At 36.7% G+C, this 13,448-nt stretch overlaps 1 protein-coding gene and 1 long non-coding RNA gene across 2 annotated transcripts; one reads left to right on the forward strand and one right to left on the reverse strand.

Annotated features, from left to right (window-relative positions):
- Nucleotides 1-1,740: 1,740 nt before the first annotated feature.
- On the reverse strand, nucleotides 1,741-2,781 carry LOC141358969 (uncharacterized). Its single transcript, XR_012365547.1, has 2 exons — nucleotides 2,234-2,781; nucleotides 1,741-1,825 (listed from the first exon to the last, which is right to left on the reverse strand). It is a non-coding gene; the product is annotated as an uncharacterized lncRNA (long non-coding RNA).
- A 5,176-nt stretch (nucleotides 2,782-7,957) lies between these two features.
- On the forward strand, nucleotides 7,958-11,090 carry LOC129431182 (uncharacterized). Its single transcript, XM_073860386.1, has 10 exons — nucleotides 7,958-8,030; nucleotides 8,359-8,476; nucleotides 8,575-8,699; nucleotides 8,787-8,890; nucleotides 9,039-9,145; nucleotides 9,290-9,442; nucleotides 9,730-10,206; nucleotides 10,319-10,388; nucleotides 10,797-10,852; nucleotides 11,000-11,090. The coding sequence occupies exons 1-10, from the start codon at nucleotides 7,958-7,960 to the stop codon at nucleotides 11,088-11,090; spliced, it is 1,374 nt and encodes a 457-aa protein (XP_073716487.1).
- Nucleotides 11,091-13,448: the final 2,358 nt, after the last annotated feature.

A 13,448-nucleotide genomic window follows, 5' to 3' on the forward strand; every position in this document is an offset into this window, starting at 1 on the left:
AGTGTTTCTGTTCATCTCATGTTATTCTTGAGTATTTATAGAGTAATATTTCATCCCGAAGAGTCTTTAGTTTGATCAGATTTATAAAAGAGAGATCAGCTTTAACTCTGGAGGTGAACCGCGGGAGGAGTGAGTCAAGAACAAGCAACACACACAAAACATTATCTCACTATCTCTTGATAACTTATAATTCACTACATGTTCATATCAATGATTAATTCATGAATTCAGCTTTAAACAAACACACACACACAACTTCACTGTTACTCTGTTTCAGGGTTTATTTTAGTTAATGATATTTATCTTCAGAGGACGTCTGCGCATGCGTGCACTTATGATGAGCGTTCAGCAGTGCTATATTATAATGTTAAAGCACTTTTATTACATTTACAGATGCAAATATCAATTGCTGTCTATCTCTGTCTGTTTTCTTTTTGAAAATAAAATATTTTTTAATAAAATGGATTGTTGTTTGTGATTGGACTGAATACTATACACATACATATGTTTATTATTAATATATCTCCAAATATCAGTGGATACATAAATTAAACACAAGTTACAATTCAATCAGTTACTGAATGTTACAATAAAGTACATTTACACATCAATTCAAAACAAACTCATCGCTCTCTTTTACTTATTAGATAATATGAGATCTCAATTTATAATAAATGTGTGTGTAAATACATTGTCAATATTGAGCCAGAAACTTTAACCTATACTTGTCCTCTGTACATTTGATCTATAATTGGTCTTTTTCTTTAAAAATGGGCCTTTTGCAGCTACTTTCCTGAGCTATCATTTTTTGAGCCAAATGATTAAATGATTAATGACATATTATGTTACTATGGACACTAATGTAACATTTCCATTCTCCACTTCTGTCACAGCAGATTATTCAATGCAAATGAATTATTATTAGTGTAGTGCACTGAAAAAGCATTACACAAAATTATTGAAAATCTGTAAGGACTGTAAAGTGTACAGTTACTTTAAAAAACCATAGGTCTCCCATTTCTGTTCCTGGAGGGCAGAAATCAGTCTCAACCCCAATCAAACACATCTGAACCTGCTAATATCACAGGGCTGACAACGTTTGAGTTCATCTTGGAGTGAGATTTAATGGGGGGAGAGGGTGTTTGAGGGTTTATAGAGGGTTGGCATCTTGGGGTGGTTATTAAATTATTTATTACAATTATATTTCACTAATTGATTATTAAATAATAAAATCATTATGTGTGGTCTTTACTAAAATAACCATTTGCCAAACAACTTATTTGATAACAGTTTGGATTTTTTGCTCTTTCTCTGTTGAATTGTTGCAAAAAAGGTTTGCATTACAAATGCAATTACATTTTTTAAATTAAATTGAATTAAAAGCTTTTACTGAGTTTAAAGTCTGTTATCATTTTTTATCCCATCAAAGTTCTTAAAAGTCTAATAAGTGGTCTCTGTAAAATTTATATTGATTGGCGCTAATTACAATACACCAAACCTATGAGTACTAAAAACTAAAAGTATTCAGATTTCATACAATAATCTTTTCAGATTTAGAAGTTCAATTTTAGTCAGCTCCTCTGACAGTATCTATGTCTATTACCACAGAATCATTGTACAGGTAGGTATACAGGTACTAGGGGTGGAACAATACATGTATTCGTTTCGAACCAAATCGGTACGGGGGTCACGGTTCGGTGCATTAATTTAAACGGTTAAATCGGTTAAAACATTTGCCGATTATAACAAAATACCTGTTTATTTTGAATGTGGTCGCTCAGGAATGGACTCCAGATTGCAGTCCTCATCTATGTCAGCTGAAGCCCTTTTTACATCACGAGAAGAAAACACACACAGCAAAAAAAGATTTTAGTTTGAGTCAAAAGTTAGAGACATACAACTATTTGTATTAGAAACTATGATGTAATATACATGAACATTTTTATTTATTTATAATTACAAATGCCTTATGTTTGCTAAATAACTCATGCTTATAATGCTCAGCATTGCTGATAATACTCATATTTCTCCCACATATCTTATTTTCTTGTTTTTAGTTTTTCTGTTCTATCCATCAGATTCATATCACTATAAACATGTGCATTTACATAACATGTCATGGAAAAATGAACACATGTAAATCTCGTGTCTTAGTCATTTATTTTACAATCAAAAACAGCTAACATGAAACAAAAACTGTAAATGCATGATGAACATAACAAGACAAACTTACTGTATCTGAGCAGCAGCTCCACTGCTCAATGCCTCTCTGGTGACGCGTCTTTATTTTGATAGAGTCTGGTCTTTTTGCACCTCGCTCGTGCTCCTCATCACCTTCTCCAAAACAAAAAAGTAATCTGCAATCGACGATCCAAAACGGAGATATTTATATCTAAACCTTATCGTTTCTTTAAGCTCTGTATAACTAGCCATAGCCGCTAGCATAACAGCATTTGGTTGCGCAAGCGTACGTGTGTTTGCGCAGATCTGCGCAGACGCACATTTTACCGACACAAACCAATCAAACTGAATCCTTGTAATCGTTTATGATTGGTTACTATCCCCATCAATCAAAACTTTGTTGGCTAGGCATTGGCTGGCTTTATTTTGGCTTCATCCAGTCAACACCTAAGGAACGCTAAATGACAGCTCGCTTACCCAATGATGCTCTCCCTGGGCATTTTAAATTCTCAAACCTTACATGATTGGACAAAACAGAAAAAGGCGGTGTCATTTTTTCGGGGAAGAAATTAACGGAGTAGAAAAAGATGACTTTTCAAGAATCGATATTTCATTGAAAATAACCAGAAGCGCGCATGTAAACAAAGGCGGATCTTTTGGGATTTGTCCCTATTTTTCGTTGTTTTGGATTAAAATTGCGGGATGCATTTTAAAGAGTGGACACTTACTGGTGTTGAGATGATATGTAAGTATTGTCCATATTAATATGCGGTCCGTCTGCATTTCATTTAATCCTTTCCACTCCAGTGTATTATGAAAAAACAAGATATGAACATGAACATGAAGGACAGAAACCCATAGATGGCCTACGCCCTTATGGCCCGCCCACGGGCCTGTGCGGGTTACGTTTAAATAATTGTGAATGAATAGTTTCATAGTTAACTATTTATGCTGTGAGCATTTATTTTAAGATTTTTAAAGTGTGTCTGACACATGGATGGTTGTCTCTGGGCATAATATTTCCCGGCTATCCACTGACTTAACAACCTGGCCTGAGATAAAACCTGAAAGTGTGTGTCTCACTTTGTTTTAATATTTTTATAAGATTTTCTGAGATAAGCTTGATCTCTATTTGACGTTTGCTTTTGCACACGCCACCATTTTAGGAATGGGTTGAAGTACACAGATAGTATCGCGAGAAGATGACGTACACGCGCACTCAACTGCATCTCTCTTAAACAAAAATTCACAAATTACATCAACACCAATAATTGTCACTAGACTTGCTGATATAATTGAAACAATAATTAATTTAGATTAAACTGGATTTGTAAATTTGTTAAAGACCACAGCGTATTATATGTCAATGTGCGTCAATATTGTGTCAATTATTTATTTAACCATTTCTTATTAATCATGCAACTTAAACTTGAAACAGATGCGAATAATGACATTAGACACTGAAAAGCTATTGATAAACTTTTAAGTAAATGTACAAAGCACATCGTTTAAATTAAACATTTGTTAAATTATTTAATTTAATATATAATATATTTAATAAATAATAAATATTAAAGTAATGTATCTAATGAAATTTATTAAATCATTAACTGTCACATCACCTTCAGCCTTCAAATACTTTTTGCTCCCGGATTTCTAATTGGTTTACAAACTATGGCGTCACTTAATTCTGCAGGCAGCTATGTGAGACTGATATGATGTCTGTTCAGGAGACAATATCGCACCAAGCTTACACAATTTCTTAAGGTTCATGTTTAGTACGAGGAATAGTGATCTGAATTAAAGTTTACCAAAATAATATTAAGGATAATCTCTTTTTGTTTATATTTTTGCCCATTTTACCTTTTATTTAAACAGTGATAGAGGAGAGGACATGGAGGAGAGAGGGGTCGCCGAAAGTGCGAAAGCACCACATGTCGGAGCGCTGCCCAATAATAACTTCATCGGCTCCGACGGACAAAAAAAAATTATTTCTTTTTGTGAAATAGAAAATACAGAAAACATGAAGCCTAAACGTTACTCTAAATTAACTGTTTAATAAAACTCACTCTTAATTTATTTATATATTTACTTCTTATCACTTTTATTATTTTATTAGTAGGCTATATTATTTTCTTTTGTGGTTTTAATGTAATTATTTTTTATATTGTTTACTTGTATTAATTGCGGGTTGTAGAGCTTGAAATATGTATAAGTGTATTTTAATTCTTTTTTTAAATGTAAGTACAAATGTACGTTACTCGTTGATTCTGTTCATGCTTTTTTATGTTTTTTAATCTTTGTGTGCGCTTGTATTATCACAAGATATATTTTTTTAAATGTTAATTTGTGTAAAGTTTTAAATCGAAAGTCATAATAAACAAGCATTAAATGAGGTGTAATGTACATATTATTACACGTATGTCATTTACAACATTTTTACAGTTATTTAAATGCATAGCTGGTGACAATTTTACCTAAATCTTAATTATTCTTTTTAAAAGCTCAGACTAAAATGTACAATGATATTCGTTTAAATCTTTCAATATTTCTCTGTGTGTTTGCTACCTTAATTAATTTCGAAACACTTTAAACTTTAAAGTTTGTAAAATGATTTGTCTATAATAAAAACAAATGTAATGTCTAAAACAGTTTGAATCGGTTTGAATGAATGAAATGCGAGAATCTATTCATAGACGGACATTTGCCGGCTTAAAATATGTTACATTTAAACTCATAAGAATCCAATTTTTATTTAATGTTAAAACCAAGCACACTAATAGGCCTACAATATTAAGCATTCCTTTTTGCGAACAAAATATATGGCGATTTATTTATTGAAGTCAACACAAATAGCAAATAATACTGAAAGGGCGTGTAAATATTAAATTATTAATACGATAATATTTAAAAAGATGTTATCATTTACTTTTCAAATGTTATAACAAAATATCTAAAGGGCGCTTTATGCAAAATATTTTAATGTCCGTGTTTACTATTGGACTGAAGAGAATTTTATTGTTGAAGACTTTTTATCTGATATAGAAAAGATAGACAATTCCCGATATTCATAAAGCAATTATAAAAAATGATATTAGGGAAAAATATATATATGTGTGTGTGTGTTTATGGTTTCCATGGTTTAACTACAGTTAACAATGGTTAATGTTCATACGGTGACGCTTTAATGCTGTGATTATTACGTCAAGTTTCAGAGGCTATAAAAGTCAGCACGCGCTTCATTATTTCGTGGGTTTTCAGTTCGGCGTGTTTTGGTTCTTGTTCACAAGTCCAAGGCGATTTTCTGTGTTTTTCCTGGTTGTTTGTTTGTCTTTGCGTTGTTGTTTTTTTGGTGTTCGTCATGTTTCCCGTCTTTGTTATTGACAGAGGATCACGACGATTCCCTTCAGCGGAAGAGCTGTCTTCTGCTTTGAATAACGGGTCGACTCTCCTGTTTGTTAAGGAGAATCGGCCCGTTGTTGCAATCAGCAGACCTCTATCTGCTCCTGAATTCACTGAGCCCTCCGTCCCTGTGTCACAGGAGGAGGCGCTCAGTGAACCGGGCAGTCCGCATGAGGGAAACACAGTGGATGCTGAGGTTTCGGTGAGGCCGTTGTCTACAGCAGAGGAAGCCTGTAAGTTCATACATATTCACCTCTGTAATAGTCCAACAATATCTGTGACTGATGTACAAACAAAAAACACTAAGTGAAATGTGTGAGAGAGAGACACTGTTAGCCAAAGGACTTTTTAATGATTAATACTACTATTCCCTTATGAATACTGATCTTTATTTTCAGTAAATTAACTTTTTTTAATAATTATTTGAAGTTTTAAAGTGTTTTGCTGTCCTTCACCACCATATGACACTGAATCTCAGATTGACAATCCTGGATGATATGCTGGATTAATAGATGATCCTTGAATCCTTAATTCTTATCTGTTCTTTTCACATACAGGTCCAGAGGAGAAGGCCATGGTCAAGGTTGAAGACACTGAGGAGGAGGCGTCAGAGTCTTCTCCTGATCATGTGCTTTCTCCAGTGTCTGGTTCAGGCTCTGTCACCAGCTCTCTTACTGAAGGGTAACATAAGACTTACACAGCATACAAACTCTTTGTAATAGATGTCATGTGTCTAACCTGACTTATTGTTTTGATATATTTGTCGGATCAGGAGTTCCTCTGTTGTGGACGACGAGCCTCCACTCAGCATCCAACCAGTGCTGTCGCTGCCTTGGGTCGGTGAGGTGGTCCCCATAGAGGACATGAAGCCACCAGCTCCCACGAAAGGTGTGAACGCACTTGATTTAGTATATTTGTGAACATTATTTTGTTGTCATCAAGTTGTTTAATTTAACCTCTTTGCTTTGTTCCCATAAGGTTTTCCAGTTTGGAAAGACCTAGGGGACACGGTGGACCTTCATGTCGCTCATGAGGAGACCACACCACCATCCTCCACTCAGGCAGCCGACACACATCAGGTGAGATTCTGTCTGCTTATCTCATCTTCAGAGAGTTTTTATAGAGACTCTAGAGGAATTATGTAATTGCTAAATTAAAACATCACATTTCAATACCCGCCAGAGTGTTTAACAGAAACTTAAACATAACCTAACTGATGATGATGTGATTTCTAGGGCGATGCTCTCAGCTCTGTGATGTCTGAATTGACACCAGCTGATCGAGCCGCCGCTCCCCCATCTCCTGCGTTATCAACAGCAGAGGAAGCCTGTAAGTTCAGACATTTTCACCTGTAATCTGTCCAACAATATCTGTGACTGATGTTCAAACAAAAAACACTGAGTGAAATGTGTGAGAGATAGAGACACTATTAGCCAAAGGACTTTTTAATGATTAATACTATTACCATGTGTAACCTGATCATTATTTTTTGCAGTTAATGAACATTTTTTAAAATAATAATTATTTGAAGTTTTGAAGTGTTTTGCTGTCCTTCACCATATGACACTGAATCTCAGATTGACAATCCTGGATGATATGCTGGATTAAAGGATGATCCTTAATTCTTATCTGTTTTTTTCATTTACAGGTCCAGAGGAGAAGGCCATGGTCGAGGTTGAAGACACTGAGGAGGAGGCGTCAGAGTCTTCTCCTGATCATGTGCTTTCTCCAGTGTCTGGTTCAGGCTCTGTCACCAGCTCTCTTACTGAAGGGTAACATAAGACTTACACAGCATACAAACTCTTTTTGTACTCGCGTGTCCATTTGCAAGATTTTATTTTTTAGCTCTAATTTACTGACTTATTGTTTTGATATATCTGTCAGGAGTTCCTCTGTTGTTGCCGACTGGAGTGAGGTTGAGCCCCTTAGCATGGCACCAGTGCTGTCGCTGCCTTGGGTCGGTGAGGTGGTCCCCAGAGACGACATGAAGCCACCAGCTCCCACGAAAGGTGTGAACGCACTTGATTTAGTATATTTGTGAACATTATTTTGTTATCATCAAGTTGTTTAATTTAACCTCTTTGCTTTGTTCCCATAAGGTTTTCCAGTTTGGAAAGACCTAGGGGACACGGTGGACCTTCATGTCGCTCATGAGGAGACCACACCACCATCGACACAGGCAGCCGACACACATCAGGTGAGATTCTGTCTGCTTGTCTCATCTTCAGAGAGTTTTTATAGAGACTCTAGAGGAATTATGTAATCGCAAAATTAAAACATCACATTTCAATACCAGCCAGAGTTATTAACAGTAACTAACACATAACCTAACTGATGATGATGTGATTTCTAGGGCGATGCTCTCAGCTCTGTGATGTCTGAATTGACACCAGCTGATCGAGCCGCCGCTCCCCCATCTCCTGCGTTATCAACAGCAGAGGAAGCCTGTAAGTTCAGACATTTTCACCTGTAATCTGTCCAACAATATCTGTGACTGATGTTTAAACAAAAAACACTGAGTGAAATGTGTGAGAGATAGAGACACTATTAGCCAAAGGACTTTTTAATGATTAATACTATTCCCATGTCTAACCTGATCATTATTTTTTGCAGTTTATTTATATTTCTTGAAAATAATAATTATTTGAAGTTTTGAAGTGTTTTGCTGTCCTTCACCATATGACACTGAATCTCAGATTGACAATCCTGGATGATATGCTGGATTAATGGATGATCCTTGAATCCTTAATTCTTATCTGTTCTTTTCTCTTACAGGTCCAGAGGAGAAGGCCATGGTCAAGGTTGAAGACACTGAGGAGGAGGCGTCTTCATCTGATCATGTGCTTTCTCCAGTGTCTGGTTCAGGCTCTGTCACCAGCTCTCTTACTGAAGGGTAACATAAGACTTACACAGCATACAAACTCTTTGTAATAGATGTCTGTACTCATGTGTCTAACCTGACTTATTGTTTTGATATATTTGTCGGATCAGGAGTTCCTCTGTTGTTGATGACTGGAGTGGGGTTGAGCCCCTCAGCATGGAACCAGTGCTGTCTCTGCCGTGGATCGGTGAGGTGGTCCCCAGAGATGAAATGAAGCCACCGGCCACCGTGAAAGGTGTGAACGCACTTGATTTAGTATATTTGTGAAAATAATTTTGTTGTCATCAAGTTTTTTAATTTAACCTCTTTGCTTTATTCTCAGAAGGTTTTCCAGAGTGGAAAGACCTCTGGTACACGGTGGACTTCAGTGCATCTCGTAAGGAGACCACCACACCACCATCCACAAGTGCAGGCGGCACACATCAGGTGAGATTCTGTCTGTTTGTCTCATCTTCAGAGAGTTTTTATAGAGAGGAATTAATGTAATCACAAAAGTAAAACATCACATTTCAATACCAGCCAGAGTGTTAAACAGTAACTAACACATAACCTAACTGATGATGATGATTTCTAGGAGAACATCAAGGACCACGAGACTAAAGATCTCAAGGCAAGGGCGGAGATTTTAGTCTTTGATTTGGTCCGTTTCTCCGGATGTGGTTATGTTTCTGCAGAATTCCGGTAAGGACTCACAGATATTCAGTTGTTTTGTTGCAGTAACATTTTTGTGTTTTGACATCCAGCGATTAAGTCACGCTGATCAGATGCCTAATTAATTGTTAGAGAGCCGAGATAGTTTACAATGATAATTTTTCTCCCATGCAGATTTAAGGTAGGGCGAACATTGGTGGACTTTGCCCTGACCTCTGAGGAGGCATGTAGTCTCGTGAGGAAGACTTTGGACCGGGAGATGCTCCGTCTTCGTAAAGAAGAGAGTTCGCCCCAGAAATTGATTCACCTTTACAGGTTCATAAAGAGGTATGAAGATCTTTCTCCTGCCACATCTGTCAAGAATGTTTTTCAGTTGGCAAACAATGATGATAACAAAAGCGAATCAGTACATTAGAAGTCATACAATTTAGATTAATTCTGCGCTTAAAGAGAATCTTATTAATCTATTCAGTTTGGTCAAATGTATTCTTCCATTTCTTATAGGTTTAGTTACAATATGTTAGTTTTGTCTGTATGCAAAAATAAACAGCAATTGCTTAAGCACTACAATCATTGCAGAAACGGTACTCACAGTTTTTCCTATGCGTTCCTAGGTATCCCATGATATTTGTTGGCATGAAGTGCCAACTTTCTTCATGGGTCCTCGAGGATCTTTATGATTCAGACCTCTCTTCAGAGGATGAATCTGATGAGGTTGTACCTGCTGCTGCCCCTGCTCCTGCTGACCCTCCAGCAGTGATCCTTCCCTCTCCTCCTCCTGCACCTGCACCTGCTCCTGCTGACACTCCAGCAGTGGTCCTTGCCTCTCCTCCTCCTGCACCTGCACCTGCTCCTGCTGACCCTCCAGCAGTGATCCTTCCCTCTCCTCCTCCTGCACATGCTCCTGCTGACCCTCCAGCAGTGATCCTTCCCTCGCCTCCTCCTGCACCTGCTCCTGCTGACCCTCCACCAGTGCTCCTTCCCTCGCCACCTCCTGCTCCTGCTGACCCTCCAGCAGTGATCCTTCCCTCGCCACCTCCTGCTCCTGCTGACCCTCCAGCAGGGGTTCCACCCTCCCCTAGTGTGTCTCAGTAAGTTAAACAAATTGTGTCACTTTTTATCTGTTACTATTATAATATTACAATAAGCTGCTGGTAAATGTTTGCAGAAACAGTTCTTAAAAATATTTAAATGTGTTTTTAGACCTTCACCTCCAGATGGATCGACTGCTCCGGTTGAGACGCCTCAGCCCCAGACGCCTCCATCCTCTCAGGTAGATTGTGAACATAAGCTCAAACTGATTTTGCCAAGTGGTTGATGTCCTCAGGGCATCATATTATGTTGACCCAAGGACAACATTTTTCTAAATAAAACCTAAACCTACCCCAAACCCCAACCCTAACCATAACCAAACCCTAAAATCAGAGGGACATGATAAGTGAAAAACAATGGTCTAGAAACAGCTAATCCTGGTTGTAAACTTAAACTTAAAACAAACTGTAAACTTATTTCTGAAATCTGATTGGTTGATTGAAATGTTGTCCCAGGGTCAACATAATGTTGTCCTGAGGACATCAACCACTTGGCAAAATCAGGAGAGCCGTGAAGCTAATTGGTGTTAATAATAATGAAAAAGTAGTTTCATGTAAATGTTTTAAACCTTTTATTGTTTTACATACAGCAAACCAGTGCAGACAAGGTGGAGGATAAGAAGGTGGAGACTAGTTTACCATCTCCGTAAGTTTGTCAAAGTCTCTCTAAGTTCATCTGTAACCAATCTAGTATTATGTTTATGTTTTTAAATCTTTAACAGTAAACTTAATATTTTATTGTTTAAATATTTGCAGAAACAGTTCTTAACAATATATATAAATGTGTTTTTAGACCTTCACCTCCTGATGGGTCAACCGCTCCGGTTGCACCTCCTCAGCCCCAAACGCCTCCATCCTCTCAGGTAGATTGTGAACATTATTAGTGCCAATTTTATTGAAAAAGTAGTTTCATGTAAATGTTTTAAATCTCTAATTGTTTTACTTACAGCAAACTAGTGCAGATGAGGTGGAGGATATGGAGGTGGAGACTAGTTTACCAGCTCCGTAAGTTTATAAAAGTTTCTCTAAATTCATTTCTAACCAGTATAGTATTACCTTTAGCTTTGTTTTTAAATCTTCTTCAGTAAACTTAATATTTTATTGCTCAAATGTTTGAAGAAACAATTCTTAACAATATATATAAATGTGTTTTTAGACCTTCACCTCCGGATGGGTCAACCGCTCCGGTTGCACCTCCTCAGCCCCAAACGCCTCCTCAGCCCCAAACGCCTCCATCCTCTCAGGTAGATTGTGAACATTATTAGTGTCAATATTAATGATAAAGAAGTTTCATGTAAATGTTTTAAATCTGATTGTTTTACTTACAGCAAAATAAAGCTGATGAGGTGGAGGACATGGAGGTGGAGGCTAGTTTACCAGCTCTGTAAGTTTATAAAAGTTTCTCTACATTCATCTGTAACCAGTCTAGTATTACATTTAGCTGTGTTTTTAAATCTTTAACAGTAAACTTAATATTTTATTGTTTGAATGTTTGCAGACACAGTTCTTAACAATATATATAAATGTGTTTTTAGACCTTCACCTCCAGATGGCTCAACCGTTCAGGTTGCGTCTCCGCAGACGCCTCCTCAGCCCCAAACGCCTCCTCAGCCCCAAACGCCTCCTCAGCCACAGCCGTCTTTGTCCTCTCAGGTAGATTGTGAACATTATTAGTGCCAATATTAATGAAAAAGTAGTTTCCTGTAAATGTTTTAAATCTAATTGTTTTACTTACAGCAAACTAGTGCAGACAAGGTGGAGGACATGGAGGTGGAGACTAGTTTATCATCTCTGTAAGTTTATAAAAGTTTCTCTAAATGTAACCAGTCTAGTATTACCTTTAGCTTTGTTTTTAGGTCTTCTTCAGTAAACTTAATATTTTATTGTTTGAATGTTTGCAGAAACAGTTCTTAACAATATATTTAAATGTGTTTTTAGACCTCCAGATGGGTCAACCGCTCCGGTTGCATCTCCTCAGCCCCAAACGCCTCCTCAGCCCCAAATGCCTCCATCCTCTCAGGTAGGTTGTGAACATTATTAGTGTTAATATTAATGAAAAAGTGAAAGAAAAAGTAGTTTCATGTAAATGTTTTAAATCTCTAATTGTTTTACTTACAGCAAACTAGTGCAGATGAGGTGGAGGATATGGAGGTGGAGACTAGTTTACCATCTCCGTAAGTTTATAAAAGTTTCTCTAAATTCATCTTTAACCAGTCTAGTATTACCTTTAGCTTTGTTTTTAAATCTTCTTCAGTAAACTTAATATTTTATTGCGCAAATGTTTGAAGAAACAGTTCTTAACAATATATTTAAATGTGTTTTTAGACCTCCACCTCCAGATGGGTCAACCGCTCCGGTTGCACCTCCTCAGCCCCAGCCGTCTTCGTCCTATCAGGTAGATTGTGAACTTTATTAGTGCCAATTTTAATGATAAAGTAGTTTCATGTAAATTAGTCTTTAGCAGAACTTGTGTTAATTTTAATTTGTTTTAATAAATGTGTTTTAAATCTAAAATTACAGCAAAGTAATGAGATGGAGCTGACATCAATAATGGCCAGACTCTGTCTCACAGAAACTGATATTAAAGCTCAGTAAGTTTATCATAGTCTGTCTGTTTTAGACTTTACATTTTTTATTTGCACAAATGTTTACAGAAACAGTTCTTAACAATATATTTAAATGTGTGTTAGACCTTCACCTCCGGATGGGTCAACCGCTCCGGTTGCACCTCCTCAGCCCCAGACGTCTTCATCCTCTCAGGTAGATTGTGAACATTATTAGTGTCAATTTTAATGTTAAATTGTTTCATGTAAATTAGTCTTCAGCAGAACTTGTGTTAATTTTAATTTGTTTTAATAAATGTGTTTTAAATCTAAAATTACAGCAAAGTAATGAGATGGAGCTGACGTCAATTATGGCCAGACTCTGGCTCACAGAAACTGATATTAAAGCTCAGTAAGTTTATCATAGTCTGTCTGTTTTAGACTTTACATTTTTTATTTGCACAAATGTTTACAGAAATAGTTCTTAACAATATATTTATATGTATTTATAGACATTCATCTCCTCACGGGCTGTTGGCGGAGGTCACGCCACCTCAGGCCATGTAAGTTCAAAGTCAAAGTCTCTTTAAATTCATCTGTAACCAGTCTAGTATTACTTATATTAAAATGATTAATGCTTATATATTACATACTTTATTTTTTACAGTAAAGTTAAATGTTATCAGAAACAGTTCTTAC

The sequence above is a fragment of the Misgurnus anguillicaudatus genome, chromosome 22 (genome assembly GCF_027580225.2).
Source record: "Misgurnus anguillicaudatus chromosome 22, ASM2758022v2, whole genome shotgun sequence".
In the NCBI taxonomy this organism is placed as follows: Eukaryota; Metazoa; Chordata; class Actinopteri; order Cypriniformes; family Cobitidae; genus Misgurnus; species Misgurnus anguillicaudatus.